This window comes from Triticum aestivum, chromosome 2D (assembly GCF_018294505.1).
Source record: "Triticum aestivum cultivar Chinese Spring chromosome 2D, IWGSC CS RefSeq v2.1, whole genome shotgun sequence".
NCBI classification, from domain to species: Eukaryota; Viridiplantae; Streptophyta; class Magnoliopsida; order Poales; family Poaceae; genus Triticum; species Triticum aestivum.
In genome coordinates, this window is record NC_057799.1 from 135,358,919 (window position 1) to 135,384,344 (window position 25,426).

At 44.2% G+C, this 25,426-nt stretch overlaps 3 protein-coding genes and 1 long non-coding RNA gene across 11 annotated transcripts; all 4 read left to right on the forward strand.

Annotated features, from left to right (window-relative positions):
- Positions 1-6,435: 6,435 nt before the first annotated feature.
- On the forward strand, positions 6,436-10,244 carry LOC123052188 (golgin subfamily A member 4). Of its 4 annotated transcripts, XM_044475295.1 has the most exons (8): positions 6,436-7,103; positions 7,518-7,603; positions 8,118-8,220; positions 8,308-8,727; positions 8,794-8,918; positions 9,161-9,328; positions 9,544-9,654; positions 9,772-10,244. In XM_044475295.1, the coding sequence occupies exons 1-8, from the start codon at positions 7,028-7,030 to the stop codon at positions 9,994-9,996; spliced, it is 1,314 nt and encodes a 437-aa protein (XP_044331230.1). In that variant the 5' UTR covers positions 6,436-7,027; the 3' UTR covers positions 9,997-10,244. The 4 variants fall into 4 exon arrangements, with proteins under 4 accessions (XP_044331230.1, XP_044331232.1, XP_044331231.1 ...); XM_044475297.1 differs by having other exon boundaries at positions 8,308-8,918; positions 9,544-9,664; XM_044475296.1 differs by having other exon boundaries at positions 6,436-6,849; positions 8,308-8,918; positions 9,772-10,177.
- Positions 10,245-10,619: 375 nt separating this feature from the next.
- Positions 10,620-13,651, forward strand: LOC123052189 (putative SNAP25 homologous protein SNAP30). Of its 2 annotated transcripts, none has more exons than XM_044475299.1 (6): positions 10,620-10,802; positions 11,589-11,962; positions 12,040-12,136; positions 12,215-12,342; positions 12,417-12,535; positions 13,302-13,651. In XM_044475299.1, the coding sequence occupies exons 1-6, from the start codon at positions 10,652-10,654 to the stop codon at positions 13,399-13,401; spliced, it is 969 nt and encodes a 322-aa protein (XP_044331234.1). In that variant the 5' UTR covers positions 10,620-10,651; the 3' UTR covers positions 13,402-13,651. The 2 variants fall into 2 exon arrangements, with proteins under 2 accessions (XP_044331234.1, XP_044331233.1); XM_044475298.1 differs by having other exon boundaries at positions 12,417-12,567; positions 13,302-13,648.
- A 1,418-nt stretch (positions 13,652-15,069) lies between these two features.
- LOC123052191 (uncharacterized) lies at positions 15,070-21,501 on the forward strand. Of its 4 annotated transcripts, XR_006424511.1 has the most exons (5): positions 15,077-16,436; positions 17,609-17,677; positions 18,515-18,578; positions 19,725-20,007; positions 21,247-21,501. It is a non-coding gene; the product is annotated as an uncharacterized lncRNA (long non-coding RNA). The 4 variants fall into 4 exon arrangements; XR_006424513.1 differs by having other exon boundaries at positions 15,070-16,014; positions 16,306-16,436; positions 17,609-20,007; XR_006424512.1 differs by having other exon boundaries at positions 15,070-15,856; positions 16,306-16,436; positions 17,609-20,007.
- A 1,252-nt stretch (positions 21,502-22,753) lies between these two features.
- On the forward strand, positions 22,754-25,117 carry LOC123049055 (heparanase-like protein 2). The gene is made up of 5 exons (XM_044472052.1): positions 22,754-23,111; positions 23,217-23,253; positions 23,415-23,598; positions 23,695-24,086; positions 24,168-25,117. The coding sequence occupies exons 1-5, from the start codon at positions 22,890-22,892 to the stop codon at positions 24,941-24,943; spliced, it is 1,611 nt and encodes a 536-aa protein (XP_044327987.1). The 5' UTR covers positions 22,754-22,889; the 3' UTR covers positions 24,944-25,117.
- Positions 25,118-25,426: the final 309 nt, after the last annotated feature.

The window sequence follows — 25,426 nt, forward strand, 5'->3', positions numbered from 1 at the left end:
TACGGTCATTAAATGGCTAGAAAATCACTTACATGTCTTCAAAAGGTCAAATGACCCCTGAAATTTTCCAAATTTTCACATGACAATTGTATTAGTGCATGTTACACGTAGAAAAAATTTGAAGGTTGTACGAGGAAGCTATCTCCCGTTCGTCATAAAACATGCATTGTTCCCTCTCGGAACCACGAGCCTTCTAGTGAGTTGCTCCGGTTTATGAGGGATGTGTGTCCAAACTTTCGTCACACATGCCAAAATTTTACCACATCATCTTGGTGGCATGACATCACATCAACCAAGGTTTCATGTGTTTCTGACATTTTTTTAAATTTTTTGGAATTTAAATGCGATGGCACGCCATGCTTACTTGTGTCATACCCGTTAGACCAATATGTTTAAAAATTTCTTCCAATTTACTGCACATGGAATTAAATCGCACACAAGTACACAAAAATTGACTTTTCAAACCGTTATGATTAGCTGTTGCATGTACATGTAGTTCAAATTTCAATTACGGTCATTAAATGGCTAGAAAATCACTTAAATGTCTTAAAAGGTCAAATGACCCCTGAAATTTTCCAATTTTTGACATGACAGTTGTATTAGTACTACAAAATTTCTCGTACATTTAAAACACCGTCCGTTGCCACTTTAATCCAAATTCGTCTTTCACAGCTAATAAAAAAATATCTACAACATCACACACAGTTGTTTTCTAGGAACCGTTTGCGATGAAAATATCTCGGTCTATTTAAGTCTCCCTCCTTAAGCTTCGCCGGCTCGTCTGCTCCAGTGCCGGCAACCCCCGAATCCACAAATCCTGATCCCCATTCCCGCACCCCTTTTTGCAAAGATAACGCCCTGGAAACACTTCGTGAAGGCCCGTACGATGGCCGCCCCCCCGAGCACCGTCGCCTGCGCCGAGAGCGCAGCCGCCTACGCCGAGAGTGTCGCCGCATCCGCATTGAGCGCGGCCGCTTCCGCCGAGAGGGCGTTTGCGGCAGCCGACAGGGCAGCTGCAGTAGCCGAGACGGCTGCAGCTGCTGCTGCGACGGCGGCTGCAAACACCAAGAGCGCTCGAGCTGCCATCCGTGCCGCCGATGTCGCCCTGGCCCGGGTCGAGGCCATCCACGCCAAGATCGAGGATGCACGCGCCAAGATATTCCGGCCACCTCGGACTCCAGCATGCAACCCACGTCTGAAAAGGCGGCGGTCTCCATGGAGCACCTGCTTCCTCATGAGGTCGCCGAGCGGGAGCTGGAGATGCAGGATGCGGCGGAGATCGAGAAGCGCCGGGAGGAAGAGTTGCGTGTGGCTGAGGTCGGGGTAGAGAAGAGTCTGTCCGTCGAGGATCGGCGGTGGAGTACCAATGCGAGCTCTGGCGCAGCCACTACTACGAGTACTACAACCTTGAGGGCGGCGTCGAGGACGGGGACGAGGACGCGGTCGACTTCAGTAGGGGGGACGCGGAGTCCACCAACGGCGGCATGTCGCCAGGACAAGTCATCGACGTCTCATCTCACACCGGTGATGCATAGGCCGGCGCGGCGGCGGATTTGTTAAAATTATGCGTACTTAGGCTTTGTTTTTAATGCTGGTCTTTTGTTAGAGCAATGTTTAGGTCAACTGGCTCTATTTAATTACTAAAATTGCTCGATTCAGTAAATGTGGTATGTCTGCTGTACGCTCTTTTGTGTGCCCAAATTAGCAAGCAATGTTAAATTATGCAATGACGTACCCGGGGAAATTTCCACCCAAATTTGAATTATCAAACTCATCCCATGCACGTAAAGCAGAAGAATCGTTTGCGATGCACACAATCATTCAAAGTGAATGGTCCGGCGGCACCGCGCGCAAAGTTTCCCTCCACATTTCCAAAATTTTGGCCTACCGCCAAAATATCTACCCCCTTCCCCACCCCATTTTCTCCCTGACCACAAGTAACATTTCCCTTGTTTCCTCCTTCCTTCCTTCCTAAGCTATAGCCGCTTCCTCGCTCTCGTCGTCTCGCATCCTACCGCCGGGGTCGCCATGGTCTTCTTCAAAGACATCTCCAGCAGTTCCTCCTCCGGCGACGACTCCTTCACCACGCGGGTATGCCTCTCTTCTCTCTCTTGGGCTATGACTTGGAATGAAGGATTTTTTTACCCGGTGGTCGATTTGAGTCATTTCTTCCTCTTGTAGCTCCCTAGGACCATCAGTGACAAGGAATGGAGCGGGGTGGCTGAAGATCTATCTGCTCGTTGTCATCATCAATCTCCATGCGTGAAGCTAGTTGCGTTTGAATCTGTGGGCAGTGGGAGGAAGTTTCTGGCATGTGCAGAGAAGGTTAGACCCTCTTTCGTTGTTACAAATCATTTGTTAGATGTGATTCAGACAATGTCACGGTCCCAACCCATTCATACCACACCTTCAACCAAACACATCCTAAGACAGTGTCATAGTTTGTACCTAGTATCTAAAATTGTTGCCATCTCATCAGAGGTGCCATTAGAAAATTATTTGGCACCGCTTCAGCACTTTGTGCAGCCAATAGCCAAGCAGTAAAATACTAAATCTTTATGACACGAAGGAACTGGGCATCGAAGTAACTAGGTGCTCCGGAGTCCGGGTCCCTGATTCTTTTCCTCTACATCGGCTCGCCAGTGTAGGGCACCGGTGCGAGATGTAGCAACAGTTGTCTTTACACCAGTTTTGGCATACATAGTGGACGGCCTTAGTGCTATTAGTTCTATGTTACTAAATTTGTGCATGTATACACATGTTAGTATCAATTTGCTATCATCCAAACACTGTCGCTATGCTATTGCAGTTATATTTACCTTTCTCATAAAATATTCAATTTGTTATTTATTGTACATGAGTAAGAACTTGTAGCGTTGTTGTAGTTTATTATAGCTTCTGATGTTCCAGAATTTGGTTGTTGTCTCAGTAGCAATTGATTCATTTGCACATTGATCTTTTTGAGAAGATATGTCATAATTAACATGTTTCTTCAGTTTTTCAAAATAAGCATTGGTGGTTTTATATGTTGCTATAAACCCATTTCCCCTACAATTGTTACTGACCTAATTTTAAATATTATAGGATGAACGAAAGTGTTCTTACTTGGAGTGGGTTGATCAAGAGTGGCCACAGTCTTTGAAGATGTGCCTAGCGAAGCTCTGGAGCATGTATGAGGAAGATAACAGAGAAAGTGTTGTCAACACTGAAGAATATTTGAAGATGCGGGATAAAAAGAGGAAGGTGGAGAATGAGCTCAGATTTTTAAATCAGACTTTGCTAAGATGGTGTTGGCGAAGGAGAAGGCACTTTCCCAGTTGGCCAGTGCAAAATAGGTTCTTACTAAACTGAAAGAAGAGGTGGATAAGACGAGCCTGGATGATCTCGATTAGGGAAATGAATACATTGTTCTTATGAAGTTGAACTAGCTATATGTTGTGCTGTGCTATTTTCATGTAGCTATCGTACTATGATATTATAATATATTTATGTGCCTGATATTAAATTGCCAAATAGATGTTCGATATAAAATGTGAATTTGCGTAATACTGGAATTATTAATTGTAAACTAATAAACCTGCTAAATGTGCCATGGAACTTTGCAAACGGTTCTAGCAGTAAAAGTGCTTGTGATGGATAGCCCAATGCCACACAGTTTTCTTTATCAAATTGTGTGTGATGTAGTTGATAGAAGCAAAGAGTTAACCAAGGCAGAGCGTGTGCGATAGTTACACCTTTCACACACGAGCCTACACATAAAACTGTGTGGGATGTACATATGAACGGAAATGTTTTCCTGGATTGACTGTGTGGGATGTACATAAGAACGGAAACATATTCCTTGGATTGACTATGTGTGATATACATACCTACGGAAATGTTTTTCTGGGATTCACCGTGTGGGATGTACATACCTACGGAAATGATTGGGTTTCGATGCCTCGTCCGATCGCACACGAGCTCATTTGGTGTCCCAGGAGGGCCTATGCCCAACGATTTCTGGGTCGTGTGGGAAGGACCCCCCTATCTCCCACACTCACTTGGCGACGGTTCCAAATGCCGTCGCAGAAAGGGGTTAAAACCGTTTATATAGCACCGACGCGTACCAGTGAATGGTGAACTTTTGAATTCTTTCCACCTTCGAGAGGTTTGCATCAAGGTGACCCACTAAGTTCGTACCTCTTTCTCCTAATGGTTGATGTTGTGTGTACTTTGCTGCTCAAGGAGGTGGCTAAGGGGGGAGGTTTGTGTCAAGGTGACCCACTAAGCTCGTACCTCTTTCTCCTAATGGTTGATGTTGTGTGTACTTTGTTGTGCAAGGAGGTGGCTAAGGGGGAGGTTTGCGTCAAGGTGACCCACTAAGCTCGTACCTCTTTCTCCTAATGGTTGATGTTGTGTGTACTTTGCTGCGCAAGGAGGTGGCCAAGGGGGGTCTAACACCGATAAGGTTGCAAGGGTGAGCCCAGGTATCTCAAATCTTTTTATTTGCGGATGATAGCCTCCTATTCTTTAATCTCACTGTTGAATAAGTGCAAAAGATCAATGATGTTCGGATCACATTCCAAAAATGTCCAGGCTCGGCACGACACGACCGTGGGGCTGTCCGCGTTGATTTTTGGCCTTCTAGGTGTGCAGAAAATCGTTAGTTCCCTCGGTAGGGTACCTAGCATAGCTGAAAGTCACAGATCGGAGGTCGCACGTGGAATTTACCCAGGTGCCTCCATGGTGGAGTACTACCTACGTCGTGTTTGTGTTTGTTATTGATGATGGGTATACCTCGAGCGAGGAATGATTATAGAGACATGTATGAGTCTACCGAGAGTTGTTTCTACCAGCGAGGAGATGGGAATGAGAGCTCCCTAGCCTCCCATATACACGATGGAGGCTAAGGTTTTACAAGGAGAGATGCGATCTAGATCGTCGCTGTCGTTATCTTGGAGATCAAGATGATCCAGGGACGTATATCCCTTCCTCCGGGCACTCTCTTGTTGTTGGGTATAAGGCGGGCCTCGTAGGCCTACCGGTAGGTCTGCTGCTGGGCTCCTTGCTGATGAACCACCGCCGATGTATGACAACGTCACTAGATCTTTTGTTTATTAAAATCTAGAAAAAATCAAAAAAAAGGACAAAAGTTGTGAAAACCTAAAAAAATACAAGAAAATTGAAAAAACAAAAAAAAACAGAATAATAATCTTTACCTAATAATAAAGCAAATTGGGTTTCTTTCGTCCGTCATGGCATTTTTCAGAAAAGTTCCTCTATTTCAGAGAATTCAACCCGCAGTCCTGTTTTAAGTTAAAACGAATCGTTATTTTCGTATTTTACACAAAAGTCTCTGTCTTTTCTTGAAATCAACCCGCCGTCTGGATTTAAGTCACACCCGAACCGTTATTTTACATTTTTTCGAAAACCCCTGATGTTTTAGGTAATTCACCCGCGGATCATATTTAAGTCAAACAAATGCTTTTTAAAATCATCCATATCTTTTAAACCGTAACTCCGATTTGAACATGTTATATATGAAATTTGATTAGAAAAATATGTAGAATATGAATATGAGATTATTTTTACCTGTTAAGTATTTTTAAATACTATTTTGGAATATATTTGAGTCAAACCAAATGATTTTCTAAATTATCTGTATCTTTTAACTTTGATTTTAACATATTATATATGAAATTTTATTAGAAAAATGTGTGGAATCTAAATATGATGTTAATTTTACCTGTTAAATATTTTTTAAATATTGTTATGGAAGCAAACTTATAATTTATAGCGCAAGATTCATTTTTTTCATATTGGCGGTGATCCGGATTGCAAATAAACACCCCACTATAACCATATACGAAAAAAAAACATCAATAACTACACATGCATACCTCTGAAAAATGTCACAGGGGAAAACAACAGATTTCTCATCGCGAGAGTGAGAGAAAGCGAGAGAGAGAGAGAGAGAGAGAGACACCTTAGGATTAACCATATTCAACACAGGTTTTTTGTTGTTTTGCGTGAACACCGAGGCCATCGCCGGCGAGTGTGAGAAGGAGGTTAAGCGACAACACAAATATGATGCCTCGCAAAAATAAAGGAGATGGACCTATTATGGTTTTGAGTGATGGTTGTTGAGTTAAGAGCGTGTGTTATGTATTCTCTCCCGTTGCAACGCACGGGCTCTTTTGCTAGTAATATTTTAACAAAGATATAAAGTGCCAAACGGGCTGCCGCACTAGGCCCTGACTGTGTCATGCCGGCCCTCAATTAAAAAGGTCGTGTCGTGTCCGACCTTAAGGCCTGACTTTTGGGGGGTAAAGGCCAGCCCGGCCTTTAATTGCGTGTCGTGCCGGGCCCAGATTCCATGCCCGTGGGCTGGCCCACACGGCACGACCCATATGTCCAGGATTGCCTCACATGGTCAGGTCAAGCCAAGATCGGTGGAGTCACACCTCACCAGACCTGACCGCGACTCTTCCCATCGCTGGACCTCCACCAGAGCTACCTACCCACGCCGGCCGCCCCGCCGACTATACTCCGGCTGCCGCCGCCGTCGCCACCACGCTCCTACCCGGACGCCGCTCCGAGCGCCTCCCCTCCAAACGCGCCGTATTAACCCCTGCTCTTACAACCGAGGCCTACAGCTGCCGCCGTGCCCGTACCTTAGCGGCGTCACCGCCGACGCCTCAACCCCCCCTCCCTCCCCCCCACCCCACATCCACCCATCCACACGAAGCACCACGGCCTCTAAGGCGCGTTGCCTAGCCACCTCCGCCGTTCCCGTTCTTCCTCGTCGGGGCATCGCGTTCCCGCTGCCCCCACCCCGTCCGCAGTGCTCACCCATTTCGTCTAGAGGAGGTACGGCATTGCTTTTCATCCAGCGATTAGTTAAATTAATCACACTGAACACATCATCTAGATCCACCCGCGCCGGAAGTTTAGCGGTGGATGCAACCGAGCAAGTAGGTGCCAACAAGTTTGGGATATGTCTTTCTTGCATCTGCTGCCCACGAAGTTCCTTCCTCTGTAAAATGAGATGCTCTATTGGGTTCATTGCGCTCGAGACTATCAAACATATCATTATCTTTTCTTCTCACAATTGAACCTGAAAGGTGACTTTTCTCGATTTGCAACTCAATTGTTGTGTGCATCCCTGTTTGCTTAAAATTAACAAATTGCCCAATTTGCACCTGGTGGCAGTTTTTCAACTTGCCTTGGTAGATTCCTCGTGAGCAACATTTTCCAATCTGACAAATGAAAGTTTCCTGAATGCATTTGTATGCACACCTGAAAAAATTTAGGACTTAGTTTATATACTTTAGGTAAAATTATGATCCCCTTATGGCTGCTTTTATTTGTAGTGGTAATGATTATTGTTTATGGTCTTTATCGATTGCCAGATATTAGTTTTGAGATGGTGTTCTAATGACAAATTTGTTCCCAATGGGTGATTCAAAGGGTACAACATGCCATTTTAGATAACTTATGGCGCCCATGTTCGTACTTAGCCTTTTCTTATTCTGCAGATCGGCATATGGCTAGTAGCTCCAATGGCCATTGTCCAGCTAATGGTGCAAAAGTTCTGCCTGGAAGGGGGAAGAAGAATCAGGAGGTACTGATGGTTTGAACATCCCTTTCATGATTTTTTTTCTACTGTAGATTCCAATTTTAAAATGCATTATTTGTTGGTATTGATATGATAGAATAGTAATTTGCATGATGATATTGATACTGGACTACTCTCGCATTGATCGTTCTCATAATGGTATGTGGTACTTAGATGGTTCCTCTTTGGCTAATATCATGCATGGCTGCATGGTATTGATTGATGTGTTAGAGATAAAATTGCTGATTTGATAAGATGTTATGTCTTACTTAGAGTAAGTCGTAATTTTGCATGATGATTATGTTTTCTTGAGGTCTGATGAGAATGTATTTTAAGCATTTCACATGGTAGCATAAAGATAAAAATGCACTTGAAACATTTTCAGAGTAAACAAATTTTTTTGCATCACTTTGCTCTGTCTTATCCCAAGTCAAATAGCAACGCAATTTCTTTATAAAAATATTCCAACTTTTTTTAATAGAGATACCACTTCACTGAATTCGTAGTTTTGTTAATGCAGAAATTACAGCTTGACAAAGATGCAGCTTCTAGGGCCTGTCAAAAGGACAGGCAATACATTGAGAAATTGGAAACTGAGCTGAGCAACTGCTATCAGGAAATTGGTATGCTCTAGGAATTATTCCATTTCTTGTTTGTCTGGCTATTGCAAACCTTATTGCTTATGTAGTCTTTGCTGATCGCAAGTGCAGACTATTTGCAGGATCAGTTAAATATCAGGAATGTTGAAGCAAACATCATGGGGGAGCATATTCACGGCCTTGAACTGAAACTAACTGAACTTGAGAAATTTCCTGAAAGAGTGAGAGTTATGGACAATGCTCTGATGCGGTCTGATTCTCAGTGCTGGCTTCTGATGGAAGAAGTCCAAAGTAAAGAAGAGGAGCTGCAAAAGGCAGCCTTACAAATAGAGAAGCTCGAAAGCGTAACTTTGGACATGCAATGTGAAATTGAGAGTTTAAAACTTGATTTGACTACGCTTGAGCAAAGACTTTTTGATGCTGAGAGCTTTAGCCAGCATACTGCCGAGTACAAAGTTAGAATAGAGAAGCAACTGGGAGAACATGAGCTCCAGCTGCAAGAGGCATGGAAGACTATTGATCATCTTGAGGGTGAGAATAAACAACTGAAAAAAGAGTACTTGCCTGGAAGAGCTCCTAAACAATCCTCTTCTACAGGCGTGGAGCAACTTGATAAAACAGTGGAGCATGATGGTCATGCAAACTATGAAAGAGGTCATGAAATTCTTGAAAAGATGGGGAAGCAAAATGAAGAACCTGAACTTATAATTGAGCAGCTCAAGGTCAGAGTTTGTGTACTACTTGTACTTCAGCATTTTGGTATAAGTTCGTTCGAATACGTTCCATCTGTAGTTTTCTACTACCAAACAAGTTCAGAAACAAATTATTTTGAACGTATCGCTATGGAATTTAGTTGCTTGCACTGCTAGTTGGGTAAATTCAAGGATCTGTCTGTTTTGTTGATTCTGATTTCAATATAAGTTTCCCATTTCCGGTGAGATTTAAGTGTTGCTCTCCTTGTTAGGTAGAACTTCGAGAACAAAAACTGAAAGCAAAGGAGGATGCAGAAGATCTCACTCAAGAAATGGCTGAATTGAGGTACCAGATAACTGGCATGCTTGAGGAAGAATACAAGCGTCGGTCTTGCATTGAGCAAGCGGCTATTCAACAAATTCAGCAGCTGGAGGCTCAGGTAGAGAAATAGACTCTTTTTTTTTCCTAACTGTAACTGCACCAGTAGAAATATAGTTGCACATATAGCTCAAGTTGTTGCTCCATAAGACCATTATTTGAATTTTGAATCTAATCGCATGATTACAAATGAAATAGACACAATCTCTTAGTCTTGTCATATTGACAACCCCTCTACGCCCTGATTTAATTTTGTTTTCTGATATTCAAAACCAGGTCTCCAAAGAGCAAAGGAAATTGAGCGGAGCACTAAGACAACTGCAGGAATCGCATGAGCTAGCTGACACGCAAGCTACGGAGATTAAGAAACTGAAGGATGCTTTAGGGGTATGTGCATGTAGGTTATAGCATCCCACCAAAAATGAACTAATCTTTGCAGCAGTCTTCTGCTCGATACTAGTTGTTTCATGGTACTGATACACCATGCATATGCCTCCATTGTAGAGATTGAACTCTGCAATGAACCTCGGGAGGGTTTGCAAATCTTGCTCTTGCGGGTTCTGTCCAATGCTGGTAGAGTTGTCTAATTGCTCGATTGAAGGGTCGCTTGACCTCAGATCTTCCGATGCTAGCAACATTGACGAAACACCACCGGAGAACCAAGCGCTAGTAGAGTGGCATCCCGATGAAGCTTCAGATGGTGCCGCAGTAAATAATGTAGGATGCTAGATGCATATGCACTCATGTGGGCAGTTGCTGTATATAATTCTTTGTGCCACTGTTGTTTGTAGATGCATTTGTAACCTTAGTGAGCTATTTTACTTACAGATTACCACTTGAGTTAAGCTCCAACGGCAGCGCGAATGTAACTTGTAAAAGCTTCATATGTATCGTCTCAGATTCAGCCTCAGGACTCACAAGGATGTTACATGTATTAGCATACACAGATTTGCCAAATGAGAATGTTGTAAGTGGCATGAGTTTGGTGTGTACACGTGGTTTGTACGAGAGTTATTTGTCCAATAGGATCAGAAACATATTCCAGGATTAGAAAAGAAATGGTGAACACGTAGCTTAGATGGTTAGGTTTCTTATATGTTGAAATAAGCCCATTCAAATCCTAGACTTGCACGGCTGCATGCACATTTCTCGAATTATTTTGGCCTTCTCAACAATGTTTGATGCTCATATGGGCATGAACGGTTTGTAGGAGTGATCATATAACGCAGGAAGTTTGCCTAAACTTGCAGTCATTTCTATAGTAGTAGTAACAATTTAGCTTCAGTTATTCCACACATAAAAAAACAATTTAATCTCAGTTATTACAGGACGAGGTCAAGTCATATGGCCAGAACATGACGCCGGGTAATCCGAGATTATAAAAATGCGATTTGCGAGGCAAGAAGGTCTGCAACTGTCCTGGAAGAAAAGGACATCCTCCTTGCCTCCAACTCCAGTTCTGCCGCCCAGCCCAGGAAAAAGCAGGCGGCCGGCAACCTCTCCGCACCCTCGTCGCGCGCCTCCTCTCCTCTCAGGTTCGATCCATTCCCTCCTTCCACCTCTATCAACTCATCGGAACTCCTTCGCCCCAGGATGCGGCTCTTCCCTACCTCAGTTCGTTCCTCTTGCCGGTCTTCTTCCGGCAACTGCGACCCGCGCACGGCAGTTTCTCGACCCCGGTTTCTTCAGGCGACATGGGATCCTAGACTGTTCTTTTTTAGGTGCGGGATCAGCCTGTGATTCGTGTCGTTCGTGTCACGACTGATCTTGGGTTTCGGTCTCTGAAGACATGGTCGGTCTTTAGGATTTTTGCAGGGATGTTGTGCGATCGTCGTGCAAGCCAGGAGGAAGTTCTTGCGCAATGTTACTTGGGTTATAACTATATATACTGCTCAAAATTATAGTAAAGTACAACTGTAGAACAAATTCACGAGTTTTAACCGTTTTGATTAAGCATTTACCCTTTTTCTTCGAATGTCATAGATATATGGAATTGACTTATATTTCGAAACTTTTCAGGTATATATAGCACATCAACCCACATCCACTATTTTTACTGAGATTAAATTGAAGCTTCCGAATTTCCTAAAAATGAGAATATTCACATGGTTTCATCGATTTAAATTTCTAGTATATATTGTTATCTCATAGGTTTCATTCAGCGATGGCTCTTACTTTGAGGCTTTCAGCTTTCTACTGCTCCCCTCACTTATGAATTAGACGTGGAGTTCACTACTTTTATCTCTAGTAAACACAATCCTGAATTCCTTTCTTCAGTCTTCTTTGCATTTTATAACTAGCTAAATCGTGGCTACGAACAGGAAAGATGCCCGTGTCAAGCGTCGCAAAACCTTTGTCCTCTAAACCAAATCCGTTCGATTCCGACTCAGACTCTGAATTTACCTCGAGGCGTGCAAGAGCATCATCTTCCAACTCAGTTGATCCTGGCGCCAATGGCCGATACAAGAATGGCTTCCGCGATTCAGGCGGGTTCGACAACCAATCCGTGCAAGAGCTGGAGGGCTACGTTGCACACAAGGCCGAGGAGGTCACTCAGAAAGTGAACGTCTGCCTTCGGCTCGCTGAAAACATCAAGGAGGATGCTACCAACACTATGATCGCCCTGCACAAGCAGGGTCAACAAATGAATAGGACCCATGAAACCGCTGCGAACATTGATCAGGACCTTAGCAGGGTAAGCTCGAAGCCGGCAGTTTCTTTTGCACTACTGTACTTCTTACTGGTGTTTGAGCTCTTGGTTTTCCTTCTCAGAGTGAGACACTTCTGGGAAGCCTTGGAGGGTTTTTCTCAAAAACCTGGAAGCCCAAGAAAACCAGGCAAATAAAGGGACCAGCAGTTATCTCGAGAGGTTTGCATTTTCATTGGGCTCAAACAAGGTTGACTTTGAGTGTTCTCTTTATGCTGACATTGTTACTTATTGAAATAGATGATCCCTTCAAAAGAAGGGCTAACCACCTAGAGCAGAGAGAAAAATTAGGATTGTCTTCAAGCCCCGTAGGGAAGTCGGATCCTCAGAAGTATTCTGATCCTACCAACGCCATGGAGAAGGTTCAGGTTTGTGCTGGTGCTGGGATCCATGCAGCATAAATTGGACCTAATGACTAATCACAAACCATTTTATTTGGCAGGTGGAGAAAGATAAGCAAGACAATGCCCTTTCTGATCTTAGCGATGTCCTGGGACAGCTCAAGGGCATGGCTCTCGACATGGGCTCAGAAATCGATAGATACGTGCTTCATCGACTTCAGTTCACCATATCTTATTTCATTGGCCAACAGGGTGAGGATTCTGCCTGAAAAACATCACACCCAAGTTAAAAAGTATCCTCACCCTGTTTTCTTCCATGGAATTGTACAGTCCTTTCCCGGTTTGTTTGTCAGTGGGTTTGGAACAATGTTTTGAATGCAACACGTCTCACTGCCTTTTAAGCGCTTACAGGAAAAAAAATGAGATTGCTCACCAAGTTGATGCTTTATACAGAACAGTAAATAATGAGTGCTCTTGATTGATTGGTGTTTGTTCAGCTTAACAAACTCCAAGAAGTGACAATAAATTAATGAAACTTCACATGTATATTTGTCTTATTTTACGAAAGTAAACAGTGTCATGTTTTTAAGCTAAATGGAAATATTATTGTGTTTATGCGTGTGTGCACAAGTAACATTATGTATGTGTGGGTGTGGCCAAGTAACATTTTAGCGCTTAAAACATAACTCTAGTGCAGATAGAATCTTCGCACAAGGTCGAAAACGTGCACCGCACATGGTTTCACAAAACATGCCATTAGGGTCTTTAAGGACAAAGAAAGAAAATAAACATTTCACCATAATCTTGTGTTCCTAGTTACCTTTTACTGACAAGAAAAAACAACTTTAAAGGAGTCCTTTTATAAAATAGATAAAACAATCTTTTCAGATTGAAATGTACAATAAAACATTCCATCAGGACTTTTTCTTCTGTTCTGTGCTTGTGCATCCTGCTGAATGGTGTTGTATATACATACTGGAATGCAGGCAAAACAAAGCCATGGACGGTCTACAAGATGATGTGGAGGAACTCAACTCCAGGGTGAAAGGAGCCAACCAGCGTGCACGCCGTTTGCTTGGGAAATAATATTGCCTCGAAAATGTATGAGTGCAGTCTTGGTATGTGAGGTTGCAGAATCAAAACATGGCTGCTGCTGCTGCCGCTGCCTTGCTAAGCATACCCTTGTAACTTCTCTTGGGAAGGAAAAGTATCCTTGCAAGTTGCAACATTGCCCCCAAAATACGTATGTGGTGCACACATATAATCATCTATTTTCCATAGTTTGTGATCAACCAAATTGCTCAGAGATTTTGAAAGCAACATCAACTATCTGTATTTGTACAAAGATTTGTAGTTTTCTGTCTTTCGAAATTCAACATAGAAAAACCCTCGGCTTTCCATAGTTGACACATGCCACTCATAAATTGTGATCCACATATAATGTTTAAAAAATGTTCATTCAACTATTGACGAGTTTAAGCTTGGTTCCTAAACTCCAAAATCTAACAACTTAACTCTTAACTTTCAGTACCACAATACTTTGGTCTCTCACCCAGGTCAAACCAGTATGACTTGTGACGTGGAGGTGATTTGGAACAAGATGTAACATAGTATATGATCATTTGGAGTCAAGTGTGGAAGCAAACTTGCATGAAAGTAAAGTGAGTAAGGCACATATACTGCAATTACAAGGAGTCTATTGTTGGCACATTGTTGGCGGAAGCTTGGCAGTCATATTTCAACACCTTCAGTAGTGTGTTGATGTTTAAACTAGTGTGTGATGGCATGAACATAGCAGCACTCTAGGTTGGCACTAGGTGTTCAAACCGGTTTAGCATTGTGAACTTAGGGCATCTCCAAACGACGTCCCACGAATTTCATCAAACACGATGGTATTAACTAAAATTCAGACGTGTATATATAAGGGACAGTATTCCATCCGTTTAACTTAAACTTTTAAAAAACTAGACCTAGTACGCGTGGTCAACCTGGCCAGCGGCACCGTAGTCGTCCCTCGTCGAAGTGCTCCCTCCAGCGGCGGAAGGGCACGGTGAGGAGTCATTCTGCTTCTCCTGCTCCGTGCGGAGGGCCGTCATGGCCAACGCCGACCTAGGCCGGGGAGCCTTGCCCTTGCCCCTGCCGGCGGCGGCGATGGCGATCCTGTAGAGAGACCACTCCTCGTCGATCTTGGCGAGCTCCCCGTTGAGGTAGCGATGTCACAACATGGTTGTCTCAGGTCGAGGGCCCATGCCATTGCGAGGTTGGGGTCCGCGTGGCGACGGCTCCTCCTTCACGCGGGTTGGTGGCAGCGATGACAGCGCCGGACTACGACCCCGGTGCGACCACTCCATCAAGAGCTCGATCTGCCGCACAAGCTGGTCGTCCATGACCACGGCCTCCAAGAGGAGGCGCGGTTGCTCCTCCTCGTCGCCGGAGGAGATGACGATTTTCTCCTTCTCGGAGGAGGAGGCTGTGGAGGATGAGGGCCTCGGAGAGCAAGGGCGCCGACACCAAGATCTGGAGCCACCACCGCCTGTCGCACGGAGAACCAGGACTTGGGCATGGTGGAGAAGGTGGTCTAGCCGGCGCCCGAGTGTAGAGGTGGGTGTGGTGTGGACGGCAACGGAGCGCTTCTCAAATGATCGATATAGACATATGATTGATTCCTTTTTATAATATCTCTATTCCTAATGGACGACTTGATGAATAGTCTCCGCAGTTTAATTTCACTGGGTTTTTTCCGTCATCCTCCCACCTCCGTGCTCCCTGTTGGTTTCCCCCCTCCGCATCGCTCGATCCAACTCCTCCCTCTCCCTCGGTCTCGCCTCTCCTATCGCTCGATGTCGCTCGATCCTCTCTAGGGTTCGCCGCCCGCCGCCGTCCCTCGCCGTCCTGCTCCGCTGTCGCCCCTCCCTCCACCTACCTCGCCCCTGCTCTAGGGTTCGCCTCCCGCCGCCGCCGCCCCCCGTCGCCCTGCTCCGCTGTTGCCCGTCCTTCCGCCTGCCTCGCCCCCTCCCCTACACTCACCCCTGCCCGATCTGGATGAGGCGTTGCCTCCTGTTCCTCTCATCGCGTCCCTTGTGCCAGCCATGGAAGAGGGGAGGAAGAAGGGGAGGGAGAGCAAAGAGGACCGCGGTGGCGATGTGCCAACGTTGGCAGGACGAAGATGTGTGAATCAAGGAGTCCCTGCATCTACCCGCGACCCTAGAATAGCCGCTACCGCTGTGACCTTTCTCCATGCCGTGAGCTTCGAGGAGTCTGGCGGCGCCATCACGCCGGCCTCTGTCCAAGAGGTCATCGCGCTCAACAGGCCCTCACTCCTCGGCTCCGCCTGCGGAGGTCGTCGACGCCATCGCAGGGTGCCGCTTTGAGGCCGGGGTTGAAGCTGCCACCGAGGAGGCCATCTTGACGCAGATGTTGCAGGCACTCCTGACGTTCATGCGCTCCCCTGCGATTAGTGACCAACACATCTGCTCTGTCGTGAGCATGTGCTTCGTGTCATACAGGTCGCGGCCAAAGGCGAGCTCGTGCAGCGGTTCAGGTGCATCCCATAGGGGCAGCTCAAGTTTCTTTCATAATGCTATTTGTTCTGAGTGCATTGTATATTGAAGTAAACTGGATGGGTTAATCTTGAGTTCCTCCATCAAGTTATATTACCTCGACAAGAAAAGGTGCAGGGAAACCATATAAAGTACTATGGTGAGTCTATCTCAATTGAACTAGAACTCAAATTGTAGCAATTCCAAGCTTTTCTCTACAACTGCAATTGGGTGGACTATGGTATGGGTCGGTTTATTAGTTTGAAGGGATTTTAAGTGACAACCTGCTACTTTTTCTACTGGTAGTGAATTCAAATTAAGTCTGATGTCTCTATCTAATATACTGAACCTGGAAGATTTGTCTGAGGTCTTTATCTAATATATCAAGAATTGTCTTTCTGTTCTGAACATGGAACTGAACATGAGAAATTTACCTTACTGTTAATTGCAGTTTTGTCTCATTGCCAATATATCTGCATAAGGTACATCTAAGGAGGCCTTCTCCGACAAGGAGGCTGCGGGTCGAGGTCGTCGGCAGTGACGATGCCGCCAGCCGCAAGCGCCGCCGCGAGGACGACAAAAGTGAGCACTTTACCCCCGCCAGATCGATCGCGTCTTCCCCCTTCTTTGCGCGCAAATTAAACCTGTGCGCAACTCGGATAATTGATTTGTGTAAAGGGAGAGCAAGATAATGGAGATAATTTGAATAAATAAAAAAGTTTGGATTTCGAGCTGTACGCCTGTACTCTACTATGTAATCCAGGCGACTAATTTGGATGCAGCACATCTGTCGCCACATATTTGGTTGTAGCAGTAGTGTTCAGCAGACTGCATCATATACCATTTACTCCCTCCGTCCCAAATTAGTTGACTCAGACTTGTCTAGATAGACATGTTTTAGTGTTAGATACATACGTGCCTAGACAAATCTAAGACAACTAATTTGGGACGGAGGTAATAGAGTATTTTGTATGCGATTGGTCTGCAGAACTGGTGAGCTGCATACTGGTTAAGGCCAGTTATGTGTGATTCGCGTTCTGTGTCTGTATGTGTGATCCAGGCAGCACAATTCTCCAGACTCGGATCAAAGGAACAGGCTGATCAAGTATTAAACATCTTTCACAAGAGAAATGTGATTTGCTTGATTGCTGCATTGAATCTGCAGTTTTTATATCTCTGAATGTATCATCCAAAGGTCCAACACAAGTAGAAGGAAAGATTCATCAAAACTGTTATATTTCTGAATGTATACATGGATATCTAGAAATGTGTTTAGTTTTTTTTTTTTTGCAAATAAGAAATATATTTAGTTAGGAGGTGTGGAGTGAGGAGCTCCTAAATCTCTAGAACTCTCTCCATAAACCTGCTCTCTATTCCACATCTCATCTCAATTTATGTCGTTTTGCATTGATACATTTACAGTCGATATTAGTCTGCTCATAATCAGTTAATCACTTACTTTTAGTTAGTACGAACACTTGTAGACTGTTATACACACCGGTAATGTCGGTACAGTACTAGCACAGTCCATTGATCAAATATTTAGTATTTAGTTGATTGTTTTTTCATAAATGATCAACATACTATTTATGACCCAGTCCTAGCAAGATACAAATTATTTTGCAATGGAGGAACAATAATTTGCACCGTACTACATGCGGAACTATATCGCCGCAGGTTCCACCCAAAAATATTTAGAATATTTTATGTAAATATCAGGCCGCTGCCAACATGATGTTTCTATTATGTTTCAGGAGAAGTTTAGATCTTTTTGGACAGTTATTGCAGCCAACAGCCAACATTCTAAATGAGTATAAAATGAGGTAATATATCCCTCTGTGATAATAGTTTAACATATGGGCTACTCGTGGTTGCATGCTAAATTATTGCTGGTATCAACTTTATTATTAGTTTAGTGATTATTACAAGCATCTCAATTTTTCAGTCAAAGGCATCTAAAATGTTTCTTGATTCACGCATGTATATTTCAAAGAGGAATGCAGCCTTGAGTAAATGAATATTGCAAAGCTTAATACCAGTCCCCAAAACTTGCTCTGGCCAGAGAAAGAGGCCAATATCCGGCGTGGTCTGTTCAATCTACTACATGTAATTTGATATGTGTAGCTAGACCCCGTCGAAGTGATCTTTTTGTTTCTCGTCTCATGTAACTGAAGAAAATGAGAGAAGGTATTGGACACTGGTCATGTATGTAGTCGGCAGAGCTGTTTTATGCAATGCCTATTGTCACAATAGCATATATGTCTATACGGGGAGGAGACCAAGAGAGTACATCAGAAGCCATTGATTTGCCATGGAATATTAAAAACTTTCAGATTACCTGTTCATATGATGGTATCCACAAGAAACTTCCTATCCTGTATGTTTTAGCATGCTCCACACAAATATATTAATTAATTTGTGTAGGTATGCTTCTCCTTCTTTCAGTTCCTGAATAATTATACCACCATCTGTGTGGAGTATCTTGTAGTGCTCCACACAAATAGATAAATTATTATTTATGAGTATGCTTCTCCTTTTATCAGCTCCTGAAGAATTATACTGATGTCGTGTGCTTTATTTGCAAGATTTATATGACTTAAACAAGAACTTGTTAAATAATATGAGTGCATATAAGTAGATTGATCTTGCCTCTTATGTAGTCTGGTAGATTTGGAAAGAAAGGAATTGCAGATTTTGTCTGGACAAAGAGATGAAGCCAGAAAGGTAAATGTCTCAAGTTCTACAGAATGTTCGCCTCATATTGGAGGCATTTGAAACAAGCCTTTGCTACTGTACATCCAAGCTGGGTTCTTGATGTTAATTTCATTTATACGCATAGTAATAAATTTTGCCCCTGGCTTCCTAAGCATATACTTTGTTCCTGGCTAGGAATAATTTCCAAACAGTTTTACAAATGGTGAAAAAGAAAGGGTTTTGTTTACTATTTTTTATGACCGTGGACTCATGAGTTCATAACATATAATGTATTATTTGTGTTCATTCCTTTAATGTGGATTATAACATGATCTACCTTTGCATAAACATCAAGGACTACTTTTGGTTCATATTCATGCATCCACTTCTCGATATTGAGATTTTTCACATATACTGAACTTGTCTTAGTCAGCCCAACTCAGCTGTATGTGTGACATTTATAAGATGACTCCGTAAAATTCATAGAAGACACTATTCTTTTATTCTGTTCTTTTGTTTCTTCCAGATTTTGCTCTCCTTGCTTATATTTCGATATTGTTAATTTGATTAGATGACTCGGTCGATGATGTTGGGCATGTCCATGGTATCCATTAAAAAACTTAAAAAAAGTCTTGCACCGGAATAAAATTAGATAGCACACCACTTATGAGTCGAAACATATGCAAGCCAAGCCGGTACCATAAAATTAGTAGATTAGGTCCATTCCAGCCGCTAATTCTTTGTGCCAATGCTAAGTATGTGATGATCTTTCCACAAAAAATCAAGTTTGTATAGAGTGACCAATGCTAAGTATGTGATAAGCTTGCACTGACTTTTAGTTACATCTGATGATCTTTCCACAAAAAATGTATTATAGAGTGTAATATTTACAGTGTGGGGATGTTGGTGGCCAAGAAAGTTTATGCCCTTGTGAAGACATTACTATGAAATCCTAAGTTATCCTGTAAAAAGGATTCTTATGATACGCATGTAAAGCAACTTCTGAACTTTTATGTAGATATTTAAGTGCCAATACCATCTTTTGGTATAACACAAAAAAATCAAGTTTTGAGGCCAGAGATTTACCTTGCTTTTGCATGTGCATTACTTTAGCTATTCAACCTGCCGTCGAGCTTTTAGTTGAAGTTCACTAAATTTCTTATATCGGCATTTCAGGGATAATACGATTGACCCAACTGTTACCGGTGCAATGCTTTTGGGGTCGACCAAAACATTTAAAAATGTTAAATGTGGTTATGTGATAAAATCAAGTATGAAGGAGGAAGAGATCAACACCAGCCGCGGCAACAAAGATGACAGTGTGTCTCACTGAGCATGAGCAATGGCACACTCTTGTCGAGTACCTACCAAGATGCTTCCCTGGTCAGACTTCGAGCACTTCCTCCTTGCCGCCGCCGCCTTGGCTAATGTTGTTGTTTCCTTGGATAAGCCGTATCAGGTTGGTTCCATTGCACTGCAAATACTACCACTTCTATTGGGCAACTAAATACAACTTGCAAGCACGGGAAAACATGTACACCAATGTTGTCGGGCGCGCGGAAGCCAATTCCTTGGGTCACCCATTGTACATCTGCTGCTCTAACAGTAACCATGCCTTGCTCCCAGTAAATTTGAGCTCGCAGCCATTTAGGTAGATTCTTGTCATGCTCACATCTAGCAGCAAGAAAAAAGAGAAGCAGATGACCAGAGTGTAATGTCTTAGTGGTAGTGTAGACCACCAAGATATGATGCTCTAATCCAAAATATTATAGGAATATCTACTTACTTTAACCACTTTTCGTAATTGGTATTTAATCCATCTACATGTAGAAACACGAAATGCAGATATTGTTTTGTTGAGAAATTTTATGATTTGCCCAAATGATTATGGACCGTACATTGATAATGATCTAATGGTTAGGATGATGCATCATTTGATAATTCAAGAAAATGTCGTGTCTTTACAGAAATGTTCAATTCCCCCTCAGTTTGAACTTGTAAGGTATTAATTTTTTAAAAATTCAAACTTACCTAATTTTCACCAATTTTATAGAATAAAACATAAATATCTACTATAGAAAATCATTATCATTAGATTCATGATGAAGTATATTTCCATATTTGATTTATTTAGTATTGTAGGTGTTAGATGTATTTTGCTACAGATTTGATCAAACATAGGAAACTTTGACTTTTGAAAATTTAATTCATCTTATATTTTGACACACATGGAGTAGTAATCGCTGGGACCAGATCCATGCACCATCATCTGAAACCCATGTATTCATGAGGTGTGATGTTAATTTTAACAAATCTGCCCATGGACAGAACCTCGATACCATGATTCACAGACCAGCCCACATAGAATTTCTGTAGACTGACATATGCGCCGAGCTCATCTTGTGGTATGTCCCTGAACTTTTCTGATGACAATGCTCTTAGTTGGGATGCCATCAGGCTCCAAACCAAACCAAAGCAAACCTGGGAGCACTTTACTTAACAATAAATTAAGATAACTTTTGCATAAGGTTTTGTTGTAATTCGTTACCAAGATGGGTAGCACTGTATAGTTTCCTAGCAGCAACATTTGGCCAGCTTCTTAGATTTTATCTGCATGAATAGTAGATTTTCTCATTTTGATTTAGAACATTGTAAATGTTCACGTCAGCTGCCAGATTAACATAATGGAACGTCTCAGGTGTATTTGAAGGTTGCCAGTTTAGGTGGGCCAAACAACCAGTGCGCTGAGGTCAAAATAAGCATGACACCAGCTTTATTCTTTTAGGGGTCGCCTACATGATGAAGGATGCTCAGGCACACATCATTGTTGGGTTTTCGCATGTCATGTCATACTTGGTCTGTAACTGAATCTTGAGAATTCATTTGTATGACTTGATGTACAGACGTGTTATTCATAATGAAAATAATATCATTGTATGTGCTTAAAATATTATGTCATAACTCTGTAAAAAATGGCATCTTCTACTAGATAAAGAAGTGATAATGGTAAAAAAAATCTTTGGGCAGTCTCCATGTGTAGAAGGTTGGAACGTTAGATATTAGGAAGTGTGCATTAATTCTCCCGATGGAAAATCGCCCAGCTAGGGAATGAGAATAGCGACACGAAATCCAGATTTTTGATGTGCTTGTATTTAAAACAAGATAAGAGCAAGATAATAAAAATTGATGTATGCTTTCATAAAGGTTTAAGGAACTACGGATAACAATGTCTGCACACTATCGATACACACATGCACTCACATACATGGATGGGTATCATCACTATCCTAACCATTGAACTATTGGCTGGTTTCAATAACATTTGGTTTATCAGCAAGTAACATATTATTGCGTTTGATAGTATGATTTATGTTAGTTGATCGTAAAAAAAGAGACGTGTGTTCTTTTAGACGGCATTGTTCTCGGTTATTTTAGCTTTATGAATTGCATCTTAATTTTTTGTAAAAGCCTGTGGCAACGCACGGGCGTTATACTAGTCAAGTAGTACTATTTGTGTAGATTTGGTATTAGAGATTCACTATGTGATTGATTCCTTCCCATAAATACATTACTAAATATACTGAAGATTGATCTGCCTGATTTTATGTAGATTTGGCAGATAAAAACTGAATTAAATAGATCTGTGGGCTAAAAACCAGTTTAAGTAAATTGATGGAATAGAAAAAATTGATGAGAACGGTTTTATTGAAGTGGAGGCGATCTTACCAACTTCTTTTTTAGAGTAGAGATTATCAGGGCACATTGTACAAGCAATCAGCCTCAAATATAGTACTCCCTCTGTCTCATAATATAAAAACGTTTTTGTCAACTCCCTCCGTCTCATAATATAAGAGCGCTCTTATATTATGGGACGGAGGGACTAGTACTAGGCGAGCTCAAGAAAAGCGCACCGTGCCTGAAAATCCACCCTGTAAATCATTGGTCAGCTAATCTATGGCAATCAGACTACTCTTATGCAAAGGCCAATTTCTTCCCTAAGCGCCGGCCATGGTTTTTACCAACGCTGTTCGTCGGTTGCGAACGTTTTGGGCTTACCGCAGATTGTGCTGGAAGTATGTTTGTCGAAGAGACGACTTTTTCTTACTTAGACTCTGTCGCATGCAAAAAAACAACACACACACACACACACTAACAACCCGTCCTGTTCGTGTGCAACGTAGTGCTTATCCATAGTCCCTTCTGCAACGCAAAGCCCTATTCTATTGCTTCCTGGGCTGACTTCACTCCGAGCTCTCATATATAGCTCCACCCATATAACCGTCATCGAAGGCACCGGCGTGGCACCAGCACCATTGCTCCCGAGCACGAATTCCTTCTCCAATGGCCGCTCCAGCTGGGGTCCTTCTCCTTTGCCTCCTCGTCTTATCCGGTCCGCCGTATGCCGCCGTCGCCGCCGGCGAGAAGGCGACCGTGTCGGTGAGGGCGGTGACGGCCATCTCCCACACCGACGACGACTTCATCTGCGCGACGCTCGACTGGTGGCCCAGGGACAAGTGCAACTACGGCATGTGCCCCTGGCACAACTCCTCCATCATCAACCTGGTAACTTAATTAGCCCAACGTGTTTGTATGTGCATGGTTAATTGCATGCCGTCTTGCACACACCTTTAATCCTACTGATTATGTATCGGGGTTAATTACCTGCAGGATCTCTACAGCCCTATCCTGTACAATGCTGTCAAAGGTGAAATAAATAGAAAATGAACTTGGTTGTTTTGAGATTGATATATGAATTAATCACTGGTTCGATTGATCGATCAGTGCATGCATGCATGCATCCACATGTTGTAGTACTATATGATGCATGATCCATATCGACATGATGGTTCCATCTTTGCATGGCAGCCTTCAACTCGTTGCGGATTAGGCTTGGAGGATCGCTGCAGGACCAGATCACGTACAAGGTTGGCAAGCACTACGCCGACTGCCCCAGCTTCCGGCGAAACGACGACCGCCTCTTCGGCTTCACCGACGGCTGCCTCGCCATGAACCGCTGGGACGAGCTCAACATCTTCTTCCGCCGAACCAAGTAAGCGATCATGCATGCATGCCACATCTCTGATGCAACCATTAATTCATGCATGGCTACAAGAATCCAAGTTCACATCTGATCTGCATGCACCAGCACGACGGTGACGTTCGGGCTGAACGCGCTGAGGGGCCGGCGCAAGGCCGCCGAGAACGGCAGCACGCTCCACGTCGGCGGCTGGGACGGCCGCAACGCGCGCGACCTGATGCGCTACACCGTGAGCAAGGGCTACCGCGTGGAGTCGTGGGAGCTGGGAAACGAGCTGTGCGCCGGCGGTGTGGAGGCCAAGGTGAAGGCGGCGCAGTACGGGAAGGACGTGCTCCGCCTCAGGAGGATGGTGGAGAAGGTGTACAACGGCACCGGCCACCTCCCCAAGGTCCTCGCGCCGGGGGGCTTCTACGACGGGCCCTGGTTCTCCGAGATGCTGCGCGTCTCCGGCCCGGGCGTCGTCGACGGCGTCACGCACCACATCTACAACCTCGGCTCCGGTGATTCACTCGCGCGTCGCCGGCCGCGCTGGATGTTTGGTGACGTGTACGTGATCGAGTGAGTGTTGCGTGAACTTGCAGGGAAGGACAAGGAGATGATCAACAAGATGCAGGACCCGTACTACCTGGACAAGGTGGCGCAGACGTTCAGCGACATGGAGGCGACGGTGCGGGAGTCCGGGCCGTGGAGCTCGGCGTGGGTGGGCGAGTCCGGCGGCGCGTACAACAGCGGCGGAAAGGACGTGTCGGACAGGTTCGCCAACAGCTTCTGGTACCTGGACCAGCTGGGGATGTCGGCCGTGTTCGGCACCAAGGTGTACTGCCGGCAGGCCCTCGTCGGCGGGAACTACTGCCTCCTCAACACCACCACGCTCGCCCCCAACCCGGACTACTACAGCGCGCTGCTCTGGCACCGGCTCATGGGCCCGGGGGTCCTCCAGACCACCGCCGCCGCCGGCTCGCCGTACCTCCGCTCCTACGCGCACTGCTCCAAGAAGCAGCCAGGCGTGACGGTGCTCCTCATCAACCTGTCCAACTCGACGGCGTTCGACGTGACGGTGGCCGGCGACATGGACCTGCACCCGCCGCCGCGGAGGTTGCTGCAGGCGGAAGCCGGCGGCGGAAAGGAGGCGGTGTGCGGCGGGCGGAGGGAGGAATACCACCTGAGCCCAGAGGGCGGCGACATCCAGAGCCAGGTGGTGCTGCTCAACGGGGAGCCGCTCGCGCTCGGCCCGTGCGGCCAGATCCCCGAGCTGCGGCCGGCGATCGCCATCGACGAGTGCACGCCGGTGCACGTCGAGCCCCACTCCATCGCGTTCGTCAGGTTCACCGGCTTCAAGGCTCCTGCCTGCGCGTGATAGAAGCGACGAGGTTCCATTTGTATTTATTAAGTACAGTAGTTAGGATTAGGACGCGCGTGACATGAAGAAGGCACTAGCCACTAGGTGCCCATGCCGGCGCCACACCGTGAAATCTGAGCTGTCCACCGATAACTCTTGATTATAGAACAATAAATACAAAAATTGACGTGAGCAAGAATTAGCAGGTATCAAGAAGAGTTAACATTATTAAGTCAGATAATTTGGAGGCCATTGGCATCACAAAGAGCCCTCTCACTAAGGCCCCGTTTGATAGCAAAGTATTTTTAAAGTATTCTAACAATACCGTAGTTTTTTAAAATACTACTCCCTCCTTCCATCTATATAGGGCTTAATGCGTTTTTCGAGGCTAACTTTGATCAAATATTAAAGCAATAATATATGATATGCAACTTACACAAAGCACACCGTTAAATTCGTGTGTGAAAGGAGCTTTCAATAATATAATTTTCAAATTATGCA